Source organism: Rousettus aegyptiacus, unplaced genomic scaffold, assembly GCF_014176215.1.
Source record: "Rousettus aegyptiacus isolate mRouAeg1 unplaced genomic scaffold, mRouAeg1.p scaffold_m13_p_4, whole genome shotgun sequence".
NCBI lineage: Eukaryota > Metazoa > Chordata > Mammalia > Chiroptera > Pteropodidae > Rousettus > Rousettus aegyptiacus.
This window is the reverse complement of record NW_023416307.1, coordinates 2,112,860-2,139,343: the sequence shown is the minus strand read 5'-3', so window position 1 is coordinate 2,139,343 and position 26,484 is coordinate 2,112,860. Positions and strand designations below refer to the sequence as shown.

At 37.2% G+C, this 26,484-nt stretch overlaps 1 protein-coding gene across 2 annotated transcripts in view; it reads right to left on the bottom strand.

Moving 5' to 3' along the window:
- The window catches only part of BRWD1 (bromodomain and WD repeat domain containing 1), a 99,929-nt gene that overhangs the window by 4,669 nt on the left and 68,776 nt on the right, over positions 1 to 26,484 (bottom strand). Inside the window, exons 34-41 of one of the 2 annotated variants that reach the window (XM_036219882.1) lie at positions 26,039 to 26,080; positions 24,421 to 24,567; positions 23,705 to 23,857; positions 19,031 to 19,197; positions 14,286 to 14,512; positions 12,719 to 12,880; positions 10,073 to 10,981; positions 8,170 to 9,096 (exon numbers count right to left, since the gene is read on the bottom strand). In XM_036219882.1, the coding sequence (XP_036075775.1) occupies positions 8,170 to 9,096; positions 10,073 to 10,981; positions 12,719 to 12,880; positions 14,286 to 14,512; positions 19,031 to 19,197; positions 23,705 to 23,857; positions 24,421 to 24,567; positions 26,039 to 26,080 (2,734 nt within the window). Of the gene's footprint in view, positions 1 to 1,464; positions 9,097 to 10,072; positions 10,982 to 12,718; positions 12,881 to 14,285; positions 14,513 to 19,030; positions 19,198 to 23,704; positions 23,858 to 24,420; positions 24,568 to 26,038; positions 26,081 to 26,484 lie in introns of those variants that run through there. The other variant, XM_016121721.2, reaches the window with a different exon arrangement.

Sequence of the window (26,484 nt, the reverse complement as noted above, 5' to 3'; positions counted from 1 at the left end):
CAATGCAGTCTTGAAATCAGGAAGAATCGAACCACCTAAAACTGTCTTCACAGTACACAAGCCCACCAAGGGCGAGTCTCAGGACCGCTCGACAGTCTGCAAGGACAGGCTGTTCATCAAGGAATGGCCACCTGACATCTGGAGGGCTTTCTCCCACTAGATCCGTTTCACTACGAAGGACTCAAAATCAGGTTTGGGTTTTTGTTAGGGTTTTGTTTTGTCAGCTACCGAGTAAGACTATAATTCTCTACCAGTGAAAGTACCAACTGCCAGCATTACGAGTTTTCCTTTTGTGAGTGGAGATGTTTGCTCTCCATCACCAAGGGCAAATGAGTGCAAGTGAAAACAGCTTCTTTGGACTGGGCAACAATTATGAGACGTCTTCTGCCCTCACAAGGAAAGCCCTTCAGATTTTATCTCGGTCTGTGAAATTAATTTCAAAGACATACCTGTACTTTCTCCAAGACCCCAAAGGGTTCTCCCCCCAAAAGGCTGGGAACCAGTTTACTAAAAGAAACCCCCCATTAATGCATCAGGCCCTTTTGCCAGTTATGTGATTCACGTGCTCTTCCACTGAATTCTACTTCTAAAGATACCGTTTTGTTCAATGTAAACATCTGCAGTCACTTGGCAGCGCAAAAATGGCATTTTAGCCGGCTAAGCTCATCATGGCGATGCCCCTTATTTGGGCTCTGGGAGTTACCTGCACATGAAGTTCGGGAGTGACTTAAAGTGCAATGTTTTCACCACTTCAGAGAATTTTTCCTTGGGAATTCTAAAATTATGAATGTTAGTCTCTGTAAACCAACCCAAGATCCAATGTCAATCTTTAGCACATTACACCAGTGTTAGGCAAAAGCTGGTGTGTGTGTGTGTGTGTGTATATATATATATATGCGCTACAACAGATAAGTGAAAAGATCATTTTTAAAAATATGTAGCAAAATTAAGGTGAAATTTGTGCGTATGATAAGGAGATACTAGTATCACTCAACTAACTGCATCCATTTGCGTTTTTAAAAAGCATTAACAATAGACAGTTGATCCATTCCCAGCATATCCAGTTGAACAGCATAGATAACATCCAATGAGAACTAAACATTTTTGTGGGACACACGATTTAAGTTGCGGCAATGAATTCTTCTGTGACGTGCTGACACAAGCACTCCACGTCGCATTTAGAACCCAGTAAACGCTAACCCTAGAACAGTTACCAAATGCTTACGTGTGACTCAAAATAAGGGAAGACAGTTAAGATTGACGGAAGAAACTCCAAGCTTTTAAAAATAAGGAAACTTGAACTTCAAATAAATATGTCCAGAAGGGGGAGAAGATGGGATTATACTGCATACAGAAACTCCAACTTGATGAAACTACCTCTAAAGTCTTAGAACAGAAAATGGGAATTTCGTATAGAAACAATCTGAGCAACTATTGGGAATTCAAAAAAATAATGCATACATGTAAGTCAGTGTTAATTTTATTACTGAGAACTTGATAAACTATAAAGTGCTTTATTCTCCTTGGGAAACTACAAACAGTTTTTAGATATACAGAATTCACGGTTAAGAAGAAGTCCAATTTATGTTAGTACACAAGCTTCAAAATTTTGGAGGCTGCTACTCTAACGATACATGTGTGATGGTGTCGTTTAATACTAACGAATCAGTACAATCCCACAAGTCCTACTGTCCCGCACGGACTTGGGTCAGTTATGTGTTGGAACAGTGACCGAGCGCTCGAGGCATTGTGGGTCTCCTATAAATGATTCCATATTTGGGTATGGCAAAAACCACAGCAGAAAGTTTCCATGTGTAGTAGTACTAGGTCAGTTTACCTAGATGATCACTTTAAATTGTAACTCACAGATCACTGTATTCTAAGATGGTCTGTGAACAGAAACTTGGATGCAGACATTACTTCGACTGGAAGCAGTAGTCTCTAGTTTCTATTTTTTAAGGATTATTCATATCCCAATTATGATACTTTGATATATTATTTTTCTAAATCCAAAGTACACCACACACCACTGCTGCAGAAGCAGGAAGAATTTTAATCTCATCAGCCTTTTAATTGGCATATTAAAAACAAACGAGAATGAGATAAAACTGTCTGAATCAAAATGAAAATACACTAGCCTATTTCATATACTTTTTAAGTACCGACGTTACTGACCGGTGGTGTTAAATCACTTTCGTAACAGGGGGAAACCTTTCAGTTGCAGATCAACCTCTCCCAAGCAAGCCTGTACCAGAGCTGGTTTACGATGTCCTTTATTGTCTGCCCTTCACTGATAATGAAATGACCCAAACTTAGGAAGCAAACAGCATTTATCGCTGATATTCATCCCTTCTAAAGCATAAGTTTCCAAAAGGATCCCCAAACTGTCTCTTTAGAGAATGACTGTAGGACAAAGTATTTTCTGTAACTCTCTGGGCCTAACGTTTTATTCTTTCCTAGAGGAAGCTGGTGACACTGAGAAGTCAACTTCCCCAGTATGGCAGCATCAGGTCAAGAAATTGTCAGAAAGAACTCTGTAGTCTAGAGTTGTTCTTCACTACCTTGGTCACTTTCACGGTTGACAGACGAACTCAACCATCTGTTAAGTCTTCAGTACGCAGCGAGGGCACCACAAAACCTTGACTTGTTTTGTTTCCCACCTACAGCTCATCTACAGCCTCCTCTCGTCCCTAAAAGTTAATCGGTAACATTCTCACAATATTTGTGATGACTATTACAGCTTTTCTCTAAAAATCCGATGATGAAAGCTCTAGAAAGCATGAAAGGGATCATCTTGTAGCTCATCTGCTTAATGGCCTTTCTAACCAACACCTCGGAGCACCGCAGACTAACGCAGGCAGGGGAAGCCACCGAGGGGACTGCGAGGTTTCCAAACTCCTTCCTCACTTCACTAACGAACAGCAGCGAGTCACAGACAACCCAGGGACAGCCCTGTGCAGGTCTCGTGGCTCCCTGCAGCCGCCCGGCCTCGCCCAGCTCGCGGCCTGAGTTCTGCTCGCACGAGGAGAATCGCAGTGGACAGAGGTTAGGAAGCCGGCTGCTTAAAAGGTAAAGATGAGCTGCAAGGAATATCGACCACATGTACAGACCTTGCACAATTAACCAGCTGGGAAGCTTGTACTTAATTAAAAAGAAAAAAAGCCTTACTAAATTTACTGTACTACTATTTTAGTTAGTAACTGACTGAAAAACTGGTTTCTAGATGAAAATGCTAAGATGTGGTAATCAGTTAATTTGAAAGTTAAAGCAGAGATCTTGTGTGGGAGTAGAAAATTAAAGAGTTGCCTCGACAGTCTCCAGAAAAAAATGGTTAGAATTTTACAGGTGAACTGGATATGTACAATTCAAGGGCTAAGTATGGATCAACAGTTAGAAAATTAACTTCAGCATATTAAAGAAAGAAAGATTCCTTTCATGTTTAACCAATGACTGAAAAGGGTAATAATTTCTAAACATCTTCCTTGTGGAATCATCGTTAGGTAGAGCTAGCTGCTGCAGTCGAAAGTCTGTAAGTGGCCATCTCATTTCAGTTAGGTCAGTTAGAATGTCCCTTTCTCTTTAGCAGTCCGAATTCTCATTAAAGGTTTTAATAAATGATAAAACTTACCTTAAAATTAACTTAGAAAACTAAAGTATGACCAGAAAATAATCTGTAATACTGAGAATTATATTAAATGAAACTATTAGTCTTGACAAATAGATATACAGCCTATAGTTAATTACATGCTGCCAAAGATGGAGCCTGCAAATTCGTAGGGCTGAACCGGACCGCCCCGCCCCTCTCCATCCTCCCTCCATCAAACCCATAAGAGCAACCAAGTAAGAGTCTTAACAATTTTTCCACCGCATTAACAATACATTGGGAACAAGCTTGGGAGAATGACTGGAAAAATTCCCCTTAAAAAGCTTTGAGGATTCCCGTGTATCCTTAGGCAACATCTATAATTTAAGAAAATAGCTATAAAAATACTCTTTAAAAATGTGAGAAGTGACAACACAGCCTTCATTATAACATTCTTTATACTTTGATCCTTTCCATTAACTCATTATTTGAGCTATAAGTAGGATTAGCATTTACTAGTCTAGCTGGACTAGATTTTCCACAATGCTCCATTTTCTCTCTAACTTGGACAAATTTGTTTGGTCTTTCTGTTCCCAAATACTAAAATAAGAGACAATCTTTCAACTGTTAGGTTGCAAATTTCCTAGGGTTTCTGCTTTATCATTCCCTGATATCCACAGAAGTGAGAGGTATAAATTAACACACAAAACTCTCTTCTGCAATGAAGGTGCTTTGTTGTACTCCACCACACTAGAATCACTGAACTGTAACTTCCACACAATGTAAGAAAACTGAAGAACTGGTGACAACTACAAGATGCCTGATAGAGTGAATATACCGACTTGCTGATGAAAAGAATGGAGATCAGGTATTTCGGCTACAATAAAGGGCAAGGCCAAAAGACCTTTTCTAGCCATTTAAAAGTTACTCGAAAAACCAATTGCGTAGAAGGGGGAAACAAAAACTGCGTACAACTTTATCAATGTTCTTGCATTCTGATAAACGAATCTCTCATTTTTTTCCTGGTAGTATGATCAAATTTAATTTGTACCAACAGAAGAGAATAAAATATTTTGTTTAGTTTTTAGTATGATAGAGTTCAAATAAATCTTGTGTTCTGATTATTTCTAAATGGGGAAAAAATAAAAAGGCTACACGAGACAGGGAGAGTAATATGGACCCAGTGTTATTCTAAATAAGGATTGGTACTTAAGGGGTAATCAACCAATGGAGCGTGAAAGGTCTTTTTGGCTCGCTAGTGCTCTCAGGTGGCATTTTTATTGGTTTGTGTCTTCTTCCATTTGCACTCTAAGTTTTGAAGTGCCTTTTCCTAAAATAAGCCCTCCCCCCCCCCCATTTCCTTATTATAAAACTAATTTCCTTTTCAGGTATGACTCTACTATTTAAAAGAAACTTGTGTTTTAACTTAGAAGGTGTAACTGCTTTATCATCCTTTGCAAGAATTACTAAATTGAGAAAGGATTTAATCAGAGATTTTCCCCTAATAAAGGGAGAACCACCACCCTAGGAATTATCTGAAAATGGGATAAACTTTTCCTTTTATTTAGAAGTTAATACACACTGTCAGTATACCCTTTTTAAATAAGCAGAATATGAAAAAAAAATGCTCTTAAAACCTCACCTAGTTTCTAATATTTGAAATATTTTTTCTTAATATGCTTGGTAAATCAGTCTTTCAAAAAAATCAAAAATCAAATCTGAATACCTCAAACTTTTTAAACCATAAATGGATAAAAGCATAGGACTTTAGACGTACACAATCACAGTAGTATTTTTTTCCCATATACCATTAAGTTACTTCAAGTGCAAGGAGAAGCTACAGCACTTACTTCTGGATCAGTTCACATTCAATTTGTAATCTTTTATCTTTTCTCACCAAGAAAAATACAAACTGATCTCAAACATATTAAAGTACATCTGTGCATTAAATCCCTGCGCATTTTGTGTAAAGTAGAAAAAAAGTCAAACGTTCTAGTGCTCAATGTAAACATTTTGAACTATTAATGATTTATTAATTTTTCTTAAAGTATTTAGGAGTGTGTGTGTCACATATTCAAAGTTAACCTTAGGAATAGCACCACAACCAAAAAAACCCATAAAAATGATTTTCTAATTCCTTAGTTTTATTTCAGAACTTGAAAAGCTACCATTGTCAACATGCTTTCAATGTCACCAGGCCAATTGTTTTTTCCGGATGAAACTAGAATACTCCTATAAACAAGGGTCTCACCATTTTGGACAAAATTAAAAATTAGCAATTAGTTGACCAGCCAATCAATGACTAGTTAATCCAGTCCAAAACATAAGAATTGTTCTATTGATGAAGCCTAAATAGTCAAAGTTACCGTTTACCAAAAGAATTTACATACTTATAAATGTATTCCATACTTATTTATGGATTTTTTTGGTACCTTTTTGCAAATGATGGTAAACATGGAGTTATAACCCTGAGAAGAAATATAAAACAGAGAAGCTTAAGAAGAGTTTAAATAAATTAATGGATATGGCAGCTATCACCATTTCGTAAATTTAGGGAAGTAAAGAGCATCCGTTAATGTTTTTCAGGTCAATAATTAAGGATAGTTACCCTGCATCAAACTGTCTCCTACACACTTACTACCAGCTCTGCGAAGAGCACCATGGACTGCAGCGGTGCTGGCTCTCTAAGCCGCCTCTCCAAGGACAGGCGGGTGTCCCACCTATCTCGGTTGGTCATGTCCAAAAATATCCTTCCCTTTACATCAGGGAAGCAAACACCTTCTACCATGTCACACGGAGAAGATAATTAAAAGGTAACACTTAGAAACATTCTCTAACTCTGAAACCAGAGTCAGATGCTTTTCTGTATCTGCTACCTTAAGGATACACAGGAGTAAAGCATTAATTTTATGTGAAACCAGATAGTTAGGGCCAATAAATAACACAGGTGGGAGTACTGTAACATACCCCTCAGCTACAAAACATGTAAACCATTGGAATCAAGTCCATCTCAGGCACAAACAAGCTCGGGATGGGACCCTACACTGTCTGAGCAGCACAGCCGATCAAGTAAAAATATTTGGCTCGAAAAAATAAGTGTACTATGGTACTTGATGATGTGAAGTTTCGATTTAAATGGATTCCAAAATTATTTTCCCACAAAACATGACAGGGCTCTTAAATTTAAACTAGAGGTCGCTAATGAAGACACACTTAGTTGCCCCAGCAAAGGATGTTTGGGATTGCACATGACGGGAGTAAGCTAAAACAAAGAGATGGAGAATAACATTTAACTCTTTTCCTATACAGATGAGATGTGATTGCACACCTAACAAAACTCAACCCTACAATTTCAATAGAAAAGGAGGGAACTACGTATAATTTAAATACTCTTCTAGTTCTGTACATTCTATCAAAGAACAAACTTTTCCTAAATCTAAGGCACACAAACTCCTCTATTTCACAGAGTAAGACTATGGAAGACCAAGAGTTTGGTTAAACCCCTTACGTGGAAATCAGGAGATGTTGGAAAGAAATTATATAGCATTTTGTTAGTGCACAATTTAAAAGAAAATGTTAGGACTATGGTCTGGCCTTAGAGGTTTAAAATATACAATCAAAATGTTAAAAAAAATAATAATAATTTACCAGCACTTTATAAATTCAAGTTTATAAAATAAAAGTGATGATATTTTCCTTAAAAATAAAGAGAGACAGAGAAAGACAGATGCCCAACAGCATTGGGAAAGAAAACTGGGAACAATTTCAATAAAAATGGCCAAATCTAGTATAATGCATTCTACTCAAGTAGCCAGGGGAAGAAAAAAAAGTGGTAGGTACCTCGCCCACTAATCATGGTCACACCTCCCATGATTGCAATGTCAGTATGCACATGATGTTTATGAAGAATCTGTAAACATAGGTCATGTGAAATTGTTACACTATAACAGGACAGGGGTTAGAAACTACCACCTCTTGATGAATTCAGAAAATAACTGCATGGCACTTGCTACCATGAAAATAATGCTCATTGGTTTTGATAACCAGGATGTCTAGTGTTTAACGTAGTTCAAACTCTTGCTGTTTGTAGTTGAATACTGTCAAAGTAGATCTGCCCCCAAAACGAAGCATATTTTGGCACCTGTGCTGAATGCTGCTACAAAGGCAAGCAAGTGCAAATAAAAATAACAGTCATGATTTAGTCACATTCATAACTTTTCATAGAAAAATATAAATATATTCCCTGAATTGTAGGACAAAAAAAATAATAATAATAATTTCAACAGCCAACTTTCACCGTAAATTCCAGTCCACTTCCTCTTTAAATGAACTGGTTTTCCCTCAAGGTCATAAGGTGCAATCATCAAAATCTAACACGTTTTCTAGGCTTCTGTCATCATCCCCATCATGGTACCTCACGGTCCTTCTACCCTGATTTCTCGTTTTTATTTTTGAACGTCGAGGAACTCTCTTAGACTGTGCGTAGTCCAGGTCCTCCCAGTCATTGTCATCCGCACTGAACCTAGGGCGTTTGCTCTGTCTTTGTCGCCTCACAGTTTTACATATGTTAGCTGTAAAAGTTTTACCTTTTCTAACTACTTTCGCTTTTCCTTTCGTTTTCCTCTTTTTAGTTTTTGTCTCATCAGCACAGTCAACATCTGATTCAGCTACAGATGCCAAATCTGAGTCAGATTTGGGACTAGTGTCAGGTCCACACTTTGCATTCCCTGTTGTTTCCGAAATTTTCACATTTTCCAGTTCAGGATGCACTCTCTTCCTTTTCATTTCCACCTTGGCCGCTTCCCGCGAGTCACGGATCACTTCCGTCTTACTGAAGGGAGCCTTCCCATAGGTCCGGAGCCGTCTGCCATTCCACCTGCGCAGCCCGTAGCTCAGTTCCTCTTCAAAATTACTCTCTGCTTTCTGTGCCAAAGTTGACTCAGAAGACAATTTTCTACCACTCTCACCCCCTGGAATATGGCTTTTTGAATCATCCTCTGAAGACCCGATCAAGGAATTCTTTGTTCTAGAAGGTGCGGCACGTGTTTTGCGATTATCGGCATGCCTGGTAGGCCTGCCCTTCTGTTCGGAATCCGACACACCTTCAGAGTCTGAGTCCTCATTTAAAGAGCGATTAATGCTTTTTGTGCTGCGTTCTGAGTCAGCTTCAGGTGGCTTCGCATCGCTGGCATTCTGCTCATTTGGCACTTCACAGCTTACATCCCCCTCAGAATCACTCGCCATCTTCTTAGCTGTGGTACATGCAAAACGGAGGGCCTTTTTCCTTCCATCGTTGCTTCGCGTACATACATCTTCTAAGCTGCCATCTTCCACATCACTCATGAGCTTCATTTTACTGGCAGCGGTGGCTGCACATCTTCGAGGGACCCTCGCGAGGCCCGCCTTGGCTTTCGATGATTTCTTAACCACCTGTGAATTGCTGTCTGAGTCACTGGAACAGACCCTCTTCCTGGAAACTTTTCTGCTTTGTTCATGGTCTTGTGATGGAGAATCTAAAAATAAGTATAAAGGAATTAAACTTTCAACATTTTAAACAACTTCAGTCCAGAATTCTTCATTCTTATTAACTTGGCAAGTGGCAGGGGCTCTTAATACTTAGAGCAGAGACTTCTGTAGCCTCAGCACCATTCACGAGTGTAACACATTCCTATCAATAATATCCCAGGCCTTTCTATTTGCATACACAAAAACACCTGACACTAAAATATTTTATTTACACGAATATAGACTAAAATCTCTTTACCACTGCACTAAGGTATGAAAATTAGTCGCTTACTCTCAGCCTCCTTGAAACTACTGTTACCTTCACTAATTCCAACCATGCCAACTGCCTCTAATCTTAGATTTAGCTCCCCCTACTCTAATATTTTCCATCAATCCCCGTTTACCAGGAGCACAATCTTACTTCAGCACATTATTCCACCTCTCCATGCTCCAGTTATCAGTAAAATGGACAATAACAGGACCTATCTCAAAAAAGATACGAAGACTATACTGATGAATAAACATAAACCATTTAGAAAAACTTCATAATGCATAGAAACAGCTTAGTAACTGTTCTGTTAGTTGATATTATTACTTATCACATTCCTTTCAATCAATGCTACCCTTTTCCTTCCTCCTGTCAAACTATCACCATGACTTGTAACTGTGTCTGCCTCTGCTATTCTTAAACCCACAGCCAATGCACTATTCCCTTACCGATACACTATCCCATCACCAATACGAATGAAATCTTTACTAGAAATAGTTAAAGTCAAGATCGCCTGTTACATGAATAAAACTAAATATACTCAAAAAACAGTTACGCATGCACAGAGAAATATAAGGAATGCACAGAAAAGACTAACGGGGAAGGATGGGACGGGAAGAAAAGTTGGCAAAGAGAAGTTTCATGGGAAAGAAAAACAAGGTGTGCTATAAGCAAAGAAGGAGAATGAGAATCAATCAGTGAAATGTTGTGCATACCTTTCGTAAAATTGTTCGGTTTTTCTTTTGTTTTGTCTTCATCTGAATCCACGTCTGTTTCAGACACATGATCTGAGAAACACTGGGACCCAGTAAGAGGCTCACACTTCAGGCTTCCTGAGATCAGGTCTGTTTCCTTGTGGCATCTACCATCCTCTCCGTCTTCTTCAGATTCAGAGTCTTCTGAATCACTGAAGATCTTTGCTTTTTTAAGGAAAGCAGCATTCTTGCGACCCGTGTTGTATTTCCTACCAACATATCTCGTTGGTTCAGAATCTACTTCTTCCTCCTCTTCCTCTGAGATATTTTCTGCCTTAAGTTTTTGCCCAGACGTTGACGGACCAGCAGTTCTGTTAAGTCCATTATCTGAACCATGACTTTTAGAGTCTTCCTCAGAAGACTCTATTTTAAGAAATTTTGTTTTAGAAGTTGCTGGAGTATGAGACTTGTAACCATTAGCGTGCCAGCTTTTCCGGACTACCTGCAAATCACTTTCTGACTCTGATTCTCCGTTTTCAGAGTCATTGGCAGCATTCTGGGCAGCATGAGAACAGGACTCTGGAGATGGTTGATTTTGGTCTTTTGGCTCCTCTTCTTCCATTTCTGACTTCAAGCTTTGATCGTCTTCAGAATTATGCAGTAACTTTTTTCTAGCTAGGGCAGAAGCGTTGCGGTGAGGCAGCTTCCGACCAGAGCAGACGCTGTCGGAGCTCGCGTTCTCCTCGGCGTCGCTCATGAGCTTGATCTTGCTGGCAGCCACGGCGGCGCACCTGCGCAGCACCTTCCGGTGGTTTCCAGCTCGCGCCTTTAGGCTTTCGCCAGTCTCCAGCGAATTATTATCGGAGTCACTTAAGTAGACTCTCTTTCGAGTGGCTTTTCTGCCGCATCCATTTTCTAAAGAAACTGAACCTGAAAATAAGGTAACAATAAAATTAGGAAGGTCTTTCTTATTGCAACAATTTTTTAATGACTTTATTATTTTAGTACTGACGTTCCTCATTTTTTACTGCCAAACCAAGTTCCTTTCTAAATCTAAATGGCCCAAAGGGTGAAACAGAATAGAGAGCCAAGCAATAAACCCAGGCACATACGAACGATTTATGACAAAGAAGGCGAGAATACACAGTAAGGAAAGAACAAACTCTTCAATAAATGGCGTTGGGAAAACTGGACAGATTCATGCAAAAGAATGAAACTAGACTACTATCTTACACCACACACGAAATTAACTAAAAATGGGTAAGCGCTTGAACGTAAGACCTGAAACCATATGAGCCTAGAAGAAGACACCGGTAATATGGCTCCTTGACGCTGGGCTTGGCGATGACTATTTGGATCTGACTCCAAAAGCGAAGGCAATAGAGGAACAAACAAACAGGTGGGACTAAATCATCAAACTAAAAGGCTTCTGCACAGCAAAGAAAATCATCAACAAAATAAAAAGGCAACCTACGAATGGGAGGAAATATCTGCAGATCATGTATCTGATAAGGGGTAAATATCCAAAAATATAGGAAGAACTTACACAACTCAATAGCAAAACAAAAAACAAAAACAACAAAAAAACAATCCAATTAAAAAATGGGCAGAGGATCTAAACAGACATTTTTCCAAAGAAGACATACAGATGGCCAAAAAGGCACATGAAAAGATGTTCAACATCACTAATCATCAGGAGAATGCAAGTCAAAACCACAATGAGATATCACCTCATACCTGTTAGAATGGCCATCATCAAAAAGAAATAACAAGAGTTGGCGAGGACGTGAAGAAAAGGAAATCCTTGAGCACTGCTGGTGGGAATGTAAATCAGTGCAGCCACTATGGCGAACAGTACAGAGGTCACTCTAAAAATTAACACTAGAACTACCATATGATCCAGCTATTCCACTTTTGGGTATTTAGCTGAAGAAAATGAAAACAATTCCAAAAGATCTGTGCACTGCCATGTCCGCTGCAGCATTAGTTACAATAACCAAGATATGGAAACAAGAAAAGTGTCTATCAATTGACAAATGGATAAACCAGATGTGGAGTGTATACACAACGGAATACTGCTCAACGTAAGAGTGAAACCTCGCCATTTCCAACAACATGAAGGGCCAGGAGGGCATTATGCTAAGTGAAATAAGAGAAAACAAAATGCCACATGATCTCACTTATATGTGGAATCTTAACAACAAATAAAACCAAGCTCATAGATACCGACAACAGACTGGCGATTGCCAGAGGCTGGAGAAAGGCGGGAGAAATGGGTGGAGCGGCCAAAAGGCACAAACTTCCAGTTATAAAATAAACCAAGGGGATGTAATGCACAGCACGGCGACTCTAGTCAGCACTGTTGCGTACTTGCAGGCTGCTAAGAAAGTCTTAAAAGTTCTCATAAGAAAAAAAATAAATTTATATAACTATATATAGCGATGGATGATGACTAGACTGTGGTCATTTTACAATGTATACAAATATCAAATCATTATGTTGTACACCTAAAAATAATAGAATGTTCTATGTCAATTATACCTCAATTTTTTAAAAAGGCCGAAAGGACATTTAATCATATGTAGATGCGCTGCATCAACAAGCCACTCGATGCTTAGCTTTTGGGTTCCCTGTACACTCGTCCAAAGCACCACTGCGAGCTCTTACCAGTCCTCCTCTGAGCAGCTCTGGTTCTGGTCACCCTGCTGCTTCTGGCCAGCCTACCACGTACGGAGGATTCGCGAGCTCTCGGACTCTCTTTGCTTTCCTCAGAACTATGTGAAGCTGAAGATGATGAAGATGTACCTAAGGAATCTTCTACTTCACTTTCTAAGGAAAATAAGCATCAACAGTTTATTACACATTCTCCCTATATTTATTTAGACACACATGCATATATTTCATAACAAAAGACTTAAAGCAGATTCCTAAAATACTTATTGTCTGATAAAATTAAACAATCAGTATTCCAAATCAAGTTTGTTTTCTTCTGAAAGCAACATATTAATCCTAATTTGGACTCAGAAAATACAGTTCATATATTTAATAAACAAACTTTCACTTAAAAATTTGCCCCATTATCCACTTCTGTTATATAAAATAGGTATTTCCTATAGAGAAAACACTTCAAGTCTATCATTTCAGTAGACATACTTTTAAGTCTCTCTCTAGTAGCCCTTCCTAACAGCATAGTTGTACCATACATGCTTTCAGCTTAAGAAAGGTCGTATCTACATGCTTATTTTTAAAAAACAAAGAAAGAAAGAATAATTTAGATAGTGGAGGACAGGACACATTCCCATACCCCATTAATGAGCGCAGGTCCCATGTAAGCACAAGACAGGAAATCCAAATTTCCTGTTCCTTCATGCAGACTTACTTCTTACATGCCTTTACAGAATGAAAACTTCCTCAAAATGAGTGGGAGCATTGTTAAAAGACAAAATTTTACTCCATAACAAAACCCAACTCCATGTCACAGAAGAGAGTAGCTATGATAGGAAAGTATCAGTTGCCAAACTGTTGTTTCTCCTTTTGAAATTGCTCTGCTATTTCTCCACTTCAAACTGTTCCTACTCTAATCTACTACTCGACATGACGACTGTTTCCAGATTCGACCTCTTCTCTGCAAATCACTGCCAAGCTGATCAATCTTCTTGAAACAGAATTCCTTCACGTGACCCCCTTACTTAAAACAAGGGACCCAATCAAGCATTCTAAACACCTCTGCCGCACGGCCTGCCAGTCTCTAGAACGTGGCTGCGTTTCTACCTGTTTGATCCCAGTACTTTAAGTTACAGCTGTAGTTAGTATACTATCATCACAAGTCAGCAAAATCACTCAGAGCAATGCCAAAGCACAGAAACACCACAGCCTCACTGCACAATGCTAATGAAGGATTAGCATCCGCTAGTTAGCATACTAAATGGTAATAACATAAACAGGTTATAATTTACTAGGTCATCAGCTTTAAACTTACATTAGTTCTGTGACTTTTTTTTAAAGAAATACAAAAATGTCACATTTTGCACATAAAATGTGGTATTTATATCACAGTATTTAAAATATGGAGGATTCAAATTTACATAAAATGTGGTCACGCCGTTTGCAGAGAGCAGGACTTATCAAACATATTTCTAACTGTTCCATGTATATTATTTATTCCTGCTTCTAAACTAGCAGGTCACACTCATGACTGCTCAACAGTTGATAAACATAATGTTCTACTTCTCACCAGATAATGTTGAACCATTGGTCACGGTGACAGGTCTATTTCTTCTCATTCTTTCTGATGATCCTGTAGAATCTGAGGAGTCACCAGAAGTAACACCCGAAGAGACACTAGCACTTGTCTTGCGGCCGGCAGAGTAAGCTGCCCGACTTGAGGCAGACTGGGCGGGAGAACCTGCGGGCTCGGGAATCACCCTTGTCTGAGACTTCACACGCTTCTGCTTGATATTTCTGGTCAAGGACATGAACAAAGGAAACAATGTTTAAGATAACAGAAAATGCCTAAATAAAAGTAAGTGTATTATTACTTAATCTGATAATTATTTTAGACCAAAACACTAAAAAATTCATTGTTAACATCTTATTCTGGCATGGATTACTATCGATATTTTCTTACTTTAAATTTGACTTTATTCTAAATTAGAGTAATAAACAAACAATCCAAGTAACAGAGTTACAAAAATCATACTGAATACCTTAGGTTCTTTGGACTACCTGCTAAGGGAGCCGTCTACATAACACGTTATGAATGGAGTCTCAATATGACCCAACGTTCTCTCTAGTCTATTTATATGTCTCTAAACATAGTATGAAATTAAGAGGGAGAAATCAACAAAACCTGAACGGAAAGAACAGAGAGGTAAAAAAGAGATCAGAACAAGCTATTTTTTTTCCTAAGACCAAACCATTTACATCTAAGTGCCAGTTCACCATGTTTGGTCCCTGAGCCATGGATTATGGGGGGAAATCATGAAACATGGATTTACAATATAGATCTGGGTAATATTCATGTGGAAGATAATCCTTTTTTCCTTTAAAACAAAAGATAAATTAGCTTTTAGGAGTATTATCTACAGTGCTTGAGCTAAAAGATAACTACAATTCTTTAGAGCAGTAATTGTTTATGTCAGATCAAAAGTTTAACCTCCATTACCATCAACTGGAGGGGAATCAATAAATACAAAAAGATAACTACTTGCTTAAACCTGTCATAACTTTAAGTTTTTAACAATAGACAGGGTCATAATACCTCAAGAGTAAAAACTTTCCCTTTTTTCCTATGTTCTTCTGAACTGTCTAGAGTTTTTAAAAATAATTAAACAAAAAAAATCAAAACTCAATACAATAACAAACCCAAACTGAGGGTCATTTTATAAAATAAATGACCCATAGTCTTTAAAAATGTCAATCAAAAAGACTATGAAAATTCCAAAAAAAAATGCATGATCTAGGTTAGAGAAAAAAAATCTGCCCTAAGAACATTATTGAGTCAACTACAAAAATACAAATTAGGTGCGGTTAGAACCTTGTTCTTAGAAAGTCTACACCAAGTATTTAGGGAGAAAGGTATATGATGGCAAAAATATTTCTGAATGATTTCAAAGAAAAAAAATTTACAGAATGTTAAAGCAAAAATAAAGTAAATGTGGCATAATGTGAGCAACTGGTGAATCCCCGTAAAGAGTATACTAGAGTTCTTTGAATTATTTTTCAATTTTTCTGTAATTCTGAAAATATTTCAAAATGAAAAGTTAGGGAAAAGAGATAACAGAGGCCTCTACAGTACTGTGTAATGTATGTACTTGAATTACAGGTTGCAAAGCAGCTGAACAGGTCATTCACCTAATGTGTATGTTTATCTGTTTCAGTGAGGTTTGTTATTCTAAACATGGGGCAGGGAGGCAAGTGAGGACTTCAGCAAATCATCTCACTCAAAAAGCAAAAATAAGACTGGCAACATAATCCAAAACAACCATTTCAGACTCCAGAAAGTAATTAAAGGTACACAACAAATTAAAAACTGTTTAAGAGAAACTTCTAAATCTAAGTAAAAACAGTGGCATCTTTTGGCATTGTGACTTAGGGATACTCCCCGACATACACACACCCCGATTCTGTGGCACGACAGCCCTGAGGATCAGGTTAGCGAGTGGAGAGCACAGACCTGACGGGGGCCCCACAGAAAAAGCCGCACACTCAGGAGCACTGGACACACTGCTGACAATTACAGTGGTTTCTCAAGAAGAGAATTCGGCCAGAGAGTCGCAAGAAGAGATTACGGGAATAAGACGGCCAGAGGAGTCTGAAACATTTTCCTGGGGGATGTGGAAGGTTCCACACATACTGAAGAAAGACTGGAGAGAACCCAGTTATTACTTGGACTTGGCTGACCCTGAAATTCTTTGCCTGGTAAAATATAAGCAAAAAACGAAGTTTGCCCTACCTCCCATACAGATGCCCTTCAGAAAATGGTGGAAACCTTACCTAAGATGTTTAAGCACACATTTCTGACCACTGAGCTATGCTGAGCCAAGGAAGACAAGTGAAAAACAGGCCGGATTTTTTTTTTTTTTTTTTTTTTTTAATTTTTCAGCAGAGACTTCAGTGGCTGAACACTGCAGGAAAGACAGACTCTACAGAAGCTGGTCTCATCGACTCACTAAATGACATCGGCAACAACCTCTACCCCTCAGAGAAGAACACCAGAATCCAGAGGTGCTACGATATGTTAACATCAGAACTTGGGGCAGTTACAATTCCCAATGTTGCCACTTAGTAATTATATTATTATTAAGTATGTTCAGTTTTCAACAAAAAATTACAAGATATACAAAGAAACAGGAAAGTTTGTCCATATACAGGAAAATGCCATCAATAGGAACTATTCCTGAGAGGACTCAGATGTTGGACTAAAGATTGTTCAAATCAAACAGACACAAGCCTTGAAAATGCTCTGAGCAAACAAAATCTGTTAAGTCATATGAATAAGGTTTAATTTAGCTTATTATGCAAGACTAACCTGACCTGGGTCATTTCTTGCTTATGCCTCTGGAAATCATAAGCAAAACTTGAACTGTGTCCCATGGCTGACTGACATACGGTAACCGTTGAAAATTCTAATTTCAGATGCACAGTGTAAAATTCTCATTAGAATTAGAAAATTCTAATTCTAAAACCAATCACCATGAAAAGTAAACAGCCACCACTTCCACACACATAAGCTGCTCTGTAACAACATACCTGAGCCACATTCCATGCTTTGTCTGAGCGCTCCAGGTTTACAACTGTCTCCAGCAGCGTACAATAAACTCTTACTAAGTGTTACTTCACTGATTCATTGGTTTTATTTATGAACTTTTGACAAGATATTTAAGTCAATTATAAATATGATTATTCACACTCATATCTACAGAATTAAAGGAAACTGTGATGTCAGAGGATATCAGTAAAGGGACAGAAATTATCAAATTCTGGAGTTTAAAAATAAAACTGAAAATAAATATTCACAAGATGGGCCAAAAGGCAGATTTGAGCTGGTACAAAAATCAGTATTTGAAAGTAGGTCAGTCAATAAAGATTATCCAGTCTGAGGAACATAAAGGGAAAAAAAATTTAATAATAATAAAGAGAGCATCAAACACCTGTGAGAGCCCATTAACCATACGAGAATATGTATAATGGATACTCCAGGAGACGAAAAGGGCAGGGAAAAAAAAATACTAGAAGAATTGATGGCTGAAAACCACCCGAACTTGATGAAAACTTTACACATCCACAAAGCTAGACAAATCCAAGGAAGATAAACTCAAAGAAATCCACACCTACATGCATCATATTTAGTTACCAGGTAAAGACAAAGAAAATTGTGAAAGCGGCAAGAGAAAAACAACTCCATATGTACAAGGGAGAAGACCTCAATAAAATTAATAGCTAACTTCTCATCAGAAGTAATGGAGGCCAGCAGGTGGTGGAATGAAAGATTCTAAACGCTGAAAGAAAAACACTGTTAACTAAGAATTCTATATCCAGCAAAATCAGTCTTAAATACTGAATGTGAAAGTAAGACATTCCCAGATAAACGAAGACTAACAATTGCTAGCACATCTGCCTTACAAGATATACTAAAAGACTTCAGGCTGAAAAGAAATGACACCAGAGGGTAACTCAAAACCAGAAGAAATAAAGACCACTGGGAAAGGTAATTATGTAGGCAAATATAAGTAACAGTATCAATGGTTTTCTTAACTAATTTAAAAGACAACTGCATAAAACATAACATTTAAAGCTATAATCTGCATGACAATAACAGCATAAATAAGGGGGGGGGAGGGAACTAACTACAACAACATACTTATATCTATGGGGATTAAATAGTACTAATCCCAAGTAGAAAAGATTGAGATGTACAGTGTCATCCCAAGAACCATGAAGAAATCCACATTCAAATGTACATAGAAACATACTAAACATTGAATAACTCAATTTTCACATTCCAACATTTTAAAATACCTGTAAGTTTGATACTAATATAAGCTACATAGTCAAGTTAGAATATAAATTAATATTCAATTACTGATAATAAGAGAATAAATCCTCCATTTTATATTTCTTTACAACTAATTCTCAGTAAAAATAATGGTACATTATACCTAATGGACATTTTTCCATACCAAATCAAATGCTCAATGGCTGTACATAGTAATCACTTTGTGACACTTTAATCCTTTATAAACTTTTTTAAATTGATGATTTTCATTAAATGCTTGTAAATTTATGTAATTCCAAATCAACACAACAGCTCTAAACACACAGAATGCTTTCAAGCCAAACAAAAAATAACTATTCTTTTCTGGATATACATACTGTACTCTAAAATGATTAAAAATTTTCAGCATAATAAAATCAAAGATTTTATCGCAATCTCAAATTTTAGAAAACTGCATATAAAGTCTGCAATAACCAATTCACCTGATACTTTTGTTAGCCTGGTTGACACGGTTACAATTTTGCCGTCTCTTGAACCTTTGGCTTCTTCGAAGTTTTTCATTGAATTTTTGACCAATTTTAAAATCAGAGGAGATTTTCTTCATTTTTTCTTCAAATAAGGCAGACAATCTCAAGGTCATACTATAAATCTGCAAGGATATGAAAACAAAACTATAACCACAAAATATCTTTAAAAATATTTTTCCAAAAAAGACTGCAATCACAGAAGCTACCTGCAACCTGCTCTGCCACTGTTACGGGCAGTGGCTATTACCTCACTTCCCGCCTCTTCGCTTCAGGGACGTCTGCAAGAAACAGGGAACATCTTGGCTGTTCCTGTTTTCACATCTACATGTACAAACCCTCAAAATGTCCCTTTTTCCTAAAGTTATTTGGGGACAATGGCTGGACTGCTACTTTGGCAGCGAAAGAGCAGTATTGCCTTGGGGCAAGAAAACAGCACTTTACAACAGTCTCCACTTGCAATTTCACTGCCTTTAGGCCTGTGGATCTAAATCTGAATTACAGACAAAAGGATACCCTGCATCCAGTAGAAGAAAATAGGCCCTAGAGCTTTCATATAAAAATTATATTTTAACCATTTTATAATTAAATAACATCAAATATTTAAAAGAACAGCACTGTTATGTTCAGTGCCACTATAAGTAATTTTTTGTACAACTATGTATTTACAAGACATACTCTTTACTTGCCTGTAATCATTCTGAAAATAAGTGCAAAAGTCTAATATTCAAAAGTTAAACACCTATCACTCTGATACATGTTAAGAGCGTGAAGAGACTAATACTAAAGAATCATAAAACAAAAGCACGTGAGATAAATGAATTTCCTATATGCTTCACATATACATCTAAATACACACACACACACACAATTAGTAACCTCTGGTATGATCTTTAATTATCTTTAACATTTCCAATATTTTGTATATATATCAAATTTATTCTTTTTTTCAAATCTGGACTCTATCATAAGTCACCAATTTTAACAAGTGATTTTTTTTTCTTAATCATATTAAGTTTGAGACTTGATTATCTTATTACCATTTCCATGCTTTTTCATTAACTTTATGTAAAATTCGATAATATATTTGAATTTAAAATAAGCATTTAACAAAAACGGGTGCTACAATTATCAGCTCAACACGTGAAAGGGCATGTATAAACACTCTGTGACCATCATACACAATAAAGACTGGAAATCCTCCCCCGAGATCAGGAATGAGACAGAGATGCTGCTTCCACCACCACTGCTATTCGACACGGTACTTTAAATTCTAGCAAGAGCAATTAGAAAAAAAGAAAAATCATTCCAAATGAAAAGGGAGAAGTAAAACTATTCATACATGGCATGATTCTCTATATAGAAACACTCAGATTCCACAAAAAAAGCTATCAGGGCTAATGAAAAATTACAGAGTATAAGATCGACTCACAGAAGCAGTTGTGTTTCTATATACCAACAACTAACAATCAGAAAAAGAAATGAAGAAAACAACTGCATTTCAAATAGCATCTAAAACAATAATCTGGGAATAAATTTAATCAAGGAGGTGTAAGACTTGTCACTGAAAATTACAAAACCTTGGTGGAAGAAAGTAGACCATTTTAAAGAAATAGAAAGACTTAACATTGTCAAGACATCAATACCACACAAAGCACTCTACACATTCAACACAATTTCTATTAAAAATTCAAAGGACTTTTTCAAAAATGGCAAAAGCCATTCCCAAATCCACAATGAATTGCAGGGGAACCTGAATAGCCATCATCTTGAAAAAGAACAAAGTGGGAGGACTTATACTTCCTGATTTCAAAACTTACTACAAAGCTACAGTAAATAAAACGTGGTACCGACAAATAGACGAACATATAGGCAAACACATACATACAGACCAAGAGAGTAGAACTGAGTTTAAGATAAACCCATATATCTACGGCCAACTGATTTTCGAAAAGGGTGCCAAATTCTTTCAATGGAGAAAGGATAGTCTCTTTGAAAGATGGAGCTGGGACAAACGTATTTCAACATGCCAAAAAAATGAATTGGACCCTCTACCTTAAACCACACATAAATATACCTCAATATGGATCAACAACTTAAATATAAGAGCTAGATCCCAAAATTCTTAGAACACATAGGGTGAATCTTCATGACACTGGATTTGACAATGAATTCTTAGATGTGAAACCAAAAGCACAAGAAACCAAAGAAAAAAATATTAATTGGACCTCATCAAAATAAAAAACTTTCACACATCAAAAGACATTATCAACAAGTCAGACAATGTACAGAATAAAATATTCAGAAAACATTTATCTGACAAAGGTTTACTATCCAGAATATATTAACAAATTCCTACAACTCGACAAGACAAAAAATCTAAAATGGGCAAAGCACTTCTTGATGCTCTGGCCTTGGGAGACTTGATCCTGGAGAAACTGCTCCTCGCACCACTAGCTAATTCCTAGACAGCAAAGGACTCTCTCACAAGCACACCTTTGATGTACAGAACAATCAATCTGGAGTTCACATCCCTATCTTTATAAAACTTTCACATACCAAGTCAATATTCCCCCATCCTACATCGCCCCAGGGCCAGGAACCAGGAACCAGACACTAGAGAGTGCTCCTGTAGGCTAAAGCTCCCAGAATTACTCTTTTTGCCCTGCCCTGCCTTCCTGCGAAAACCCCAATACTATATGCTCTGAGCCATGATCTCCCCCCTTCTTCCCCCTCTGCCTCGTGGCCAATGCTGGCTCATTCCCTTGCAGCCCTCATTGGTGTGTCATGCCTGCTTTGTTTCTAGGGATCTGTGAGCATAACCACCTTCTTTCATGACAATCATTTTCATACGTGCATGTCTTACCATACCAGATTAAAATAAATCCCAAGTATAATTTATAATACATCAGAAGAGAAATTCAAGTCAAAACCACAATGAGGTAATAACTTCACACTACTAGGATGGCTACAATTAAAAGAAAAAAGAAAAAAAGAACAAGTGTTGGCCAGGATGTGGAGAAACTGGAATCCTCATACATTTCTGGTGGAAGTGTAAAATGCTGCGACCATCATGGAATAGTTTGGTGGTTCCTGATATCCAAACATACAATTGCCCTATGAACAGCAATCCCAATCATAAGTACACGCAAGAAAATTGAGAACAAGAACTCTGACAGATACTTGTATCCCAATAATCACTGCAGCATTAATCACAATAGCTAAAAAGTAGACACAACTCACATGTTTATCAAGAGATAAATGGATAAACAAAAAGTCATATACCTAACCTGTACAATGGAATACTATTTAGCCATGAAAAAAGAATAAAGTTCTTATACATGCTGCAACACAGATGAACCTTTAAGACATTGCAATAAGTGAAACAAGCTAGACAGAAACGGACAAATATTATATTATTCAAATTATATGAAATATCTAGAACAGGCAAATGCATAAAAACAAAGTAGATGAGAGGCTAACAAAGGCTAAGGGAGGGGAGGGGAGAATGTGGAGCGATTGCTTAATGATCACAGAGCTTCTGTTTGGAAGGACAAAAGTTTTGGAAATAGAGAGCAGTGATGATTGAATAATACTGTGAATGTAATAAATGCCAATGAATTATACACTTAAAACAGTTAAAATGACACATCACTGTAAATGGTGAGTTGTATGGTATGAATCCTCAAAACGTATTTTAAACAAAAGGGAAAAAAAAGACATGAATGAAATTTATCTTCTTTCTGGAAAGTCTCACAACTGCTGAATACTGTTGGTAACACAAGCTTGAAAAATGTTAGATTTGAATGTTAAACTGATCCAATAAGCAATTTGGATATTGAATGCAATGAGAGTTCTCAAATTGAGACAAAAATTAATAATTTGGGAGGAGTCTGATAATAAGTAAAGAAGAGGAAGTAAAATTAAAGTGATTAATTCACAGTGATAGTCTCTGATGACAGAGAAAGTGCTATAGTATCAAACAACTGCTTTACTTTAAAATCTTCTCAAATTATTGTGTTTTTGTTTTTTTTTTTTAATTATCCAGCACATTCTACAAGGGGGTTTGTGATACTGTGAAAATTGAGAGTAAATGTGCTTTTGTATATTTAGTATGCTTCAACACATTTTGAAAACTTATCCGACATATGATATTTTAACAAAAACTCAGTAATGTACTCCATATGTGTATTCTTAAATAATCAAATAATCATGTGCTCCTTCTTTGGATCCAAATGATTAGTGTGCCATTTATAGTCAGTCTCACCCCTACCTTCTGAGTTTCTTTTTCTTATTCTTCCAGTCTCTATAAGTAAGTTTCCAACCCATTTTTCAAGATTCCCATATGTATAAAAACACAGATTTTTCTCAGTCTACTTATCAAATTTCAATGTCCCCTTTTCAATGATGCCCTGACTCCCACCATTCCTCGTTTGTTTATAAAATTTTAAGAAAGACAAACATTAACTGTCGTAAGGTAGCAACAGCAGATATCTGGGCAATGGCAGAAGCTCTGTTCTTAATAGTCCCACTCTACTCACTTATCTTTAATAGTCCAGCCTTGACCAGCAAGTGGAAAATTATCTATACAGATCATGCATGCTCATGTATTTACAGAAACTTTTAAATTACCTTTGATCTTTTGTTTGGTGTATACGCTTTTGCATTGCTAAATATCAATCGGATGTCTTTGCAGAATTCCAAAGGGCTATCATAATTTTCGGCTTCTAACGTTTCCCTTACTGTGCCAAAATCCATTGGAGTATCGATAATATCTCGGTAGTCCTAGGTTTGAAAAAACAATAATTAGTTCAAAGGTTCAATTCCTGCTTTTTGAAATGTAAGTCATCAGATCTCAAATATTCAAAATGATACAAGAAAAAAAATTAGTAAGTCCTTAAGAATCATTATTTTTTTTTTTTTTAAAGAAGGCCCAGACAGAGCCAAGGTAAGAAATAAACCAAAAATGTTATACATGGTAGAAGGATATGGAACAGTTTTTATTTCCTTCTTTACAGCCTTCTGTAATGTCCAAGCATTCTAAGCATATCTGCTTTATAATCAGACTTTTTTTGAAAGGTCATTTTCCATTCCCCTATTACTGGAGTGAAGAAAGACACTTTTTATCCACTTTATAGTTTTCCTGGGGCTGAAATTACACATATAATAGATAACCATGTAGAATCCCGCCATCATAAAGTAACTCTTCCACAACTGACTCATTAGTAAGAGAAAAGCTAACACGAAGTCTAGACATCTTACTTTTTAAAAGTTTAATTTAAACTCTAACTTGATCTCCTCTACATAAAATAAGACAAGCCCCAAACATTTCAACAATGGCAACTTACTGGATATTCGACCAAATCAACAGGTTGTCTAAATGGTTCAGAATCTTCACATTGAAAAATTAAGTTCACTAGTTCCTTACACTGTTTCTTCCAGTTGCTTTCAACATAGTTAGTTGCTTTGATGCTCCTTTTTTTCCAACCATGGACCTAAAAATACATTCAAAATATTAAAAGCTTTTTTAGTCTTGGAAAAGTCATACTATGGTATGGTATTTGATTTTCTACTTGGAAAAAATCCACCTTCCTGTAAAATCCAATAATGTCACGTCTGTTACTCTAGAAACATTTTTCATTCCACCACTTAGCTCTCAATTTGAGAAAACGTTCTCATAGAATTTGAAGTATCACACTGGATAATGTGGAAGGCAGAATAATAGCTCAAAGATGTCCACATCCTAATCCCAAGAACCTGTGACTGTGTCACTTAACACATTAAAAGGACTCTGCAGATGTGATTTGAGAGGGGGAGACTGTCCCGGATTATCAGAGTGGGCCCAATGTAATCACAAGGGTCTTGCTAAGAGGGAGGCAGAGGGTCAGAGGCAGAGTATGGAAGATGGTTACACTGCTGGCCTGAAGATGGAAGAGGGGGCCGTGAGCCTCCAGAAGCTGGAAAATACAAGGAAACAAAGGAACGCAGCCATGTTGACACCTTGATTTTAGCACAGTGAGACCCCATGTCAAGCTTCTAACTCAGAACCGTAACATAATAGTCTTATTGTTTAAGCCACTGGATTTGTGATTTGCTTACAAATTCAAACAGATACTAAACACGAGAGACTTCTATGAAAATGACAATCAGATGGCAATGATTCAAGTCTCATTTTTCAATGTTACTTGGGGCAAGCATATTATGAAAATTACTGTTACAAAAAGCTTAAATTTAAGCAGCATTTGGATGAAATTATAAACATTAACATTTTGAGCACTTTCAAATTAATAATCTTTACTTTTAATTAATGTATTACATTAGAACTTTAAGAGTTTGCTGGTGACAAACAATTCTAACTACCCAATATCCAAAACTTATTTCTTTCTACATATAGCCCCCAAACTAATCCTTTAAAAAAAAAAAAAAAAAAAAAAAAGGTTCAGTCACCAAATGCTAGTAATTCTGAGCAAACGCTGTCCTCGACCAGGTTCCCATCCTTTACTCCTCAATTCTTCAATGAAATCCTAACTCTCTTCCTTTAATACCTATCCTCTCACCACTTAAAATCTATTTGTTTTGGCTGCACGACTGATTCTCTACTTTAAATGAAAACCTTGGTTTCCAACATCGCCGTCATCTGCCCCCATCATAACATCCAGACACGGCCACTTTTGCTCACTCCAACATTCCACCTCTACGCCAGGCAGGCCGGCGCCCTCACCAGCCCCTTGACGTGCCACACTTTCCTACTTTTCTGGCTTGGATGGTAATACTCCCCACTTTTTGAATGTCTTCCTCTAACACCACCTCCTGAGAACACAGTTCAAATCCCAACTCTTCCACTAAACCTTACCTAACTAGTCACCTTCTGGTGAATGCTCCCCTTTCTCTTAAAAATATTCCACATCTATATCAATGTAACTTTCAAAAGACAACACCTAACATCTTAGGTGGATTTTAACTTACTCTCCTTCTTCCAGAAGATGTTTTAGGAAGATCGCTATCATCCTAGGAATAAAAATCAGAGAGCACCTTAAGTGTTAATATTCTCATTAGAAACATAATAATCTTAATTTTTAAAAAACATATCAAAGACATTAGGTCGTACGATAATTCTAAAATACGGCTATGAAAAGTAGCATTAAATTTGTTTTATCCCTATCCATAAACCCCAGAAACACAGTCTCCTGAAGTTCCTGGATTTCGTACTCTACATTTTCTTATTCACCTAAATCACGTATTATATACTTATTTTTACTCCAATATAAATTAGCATAAAATCAGTGACCTACAGCAGAAGTGTGTAGGAATTAATGCTATACTGTTGTTGAAGGCTACCCTTCCTACAGCTCCACCTGACAAGCGGATTCCGTAGTAAAGTACACGACCACCACGTCACTGACATCTGCCCT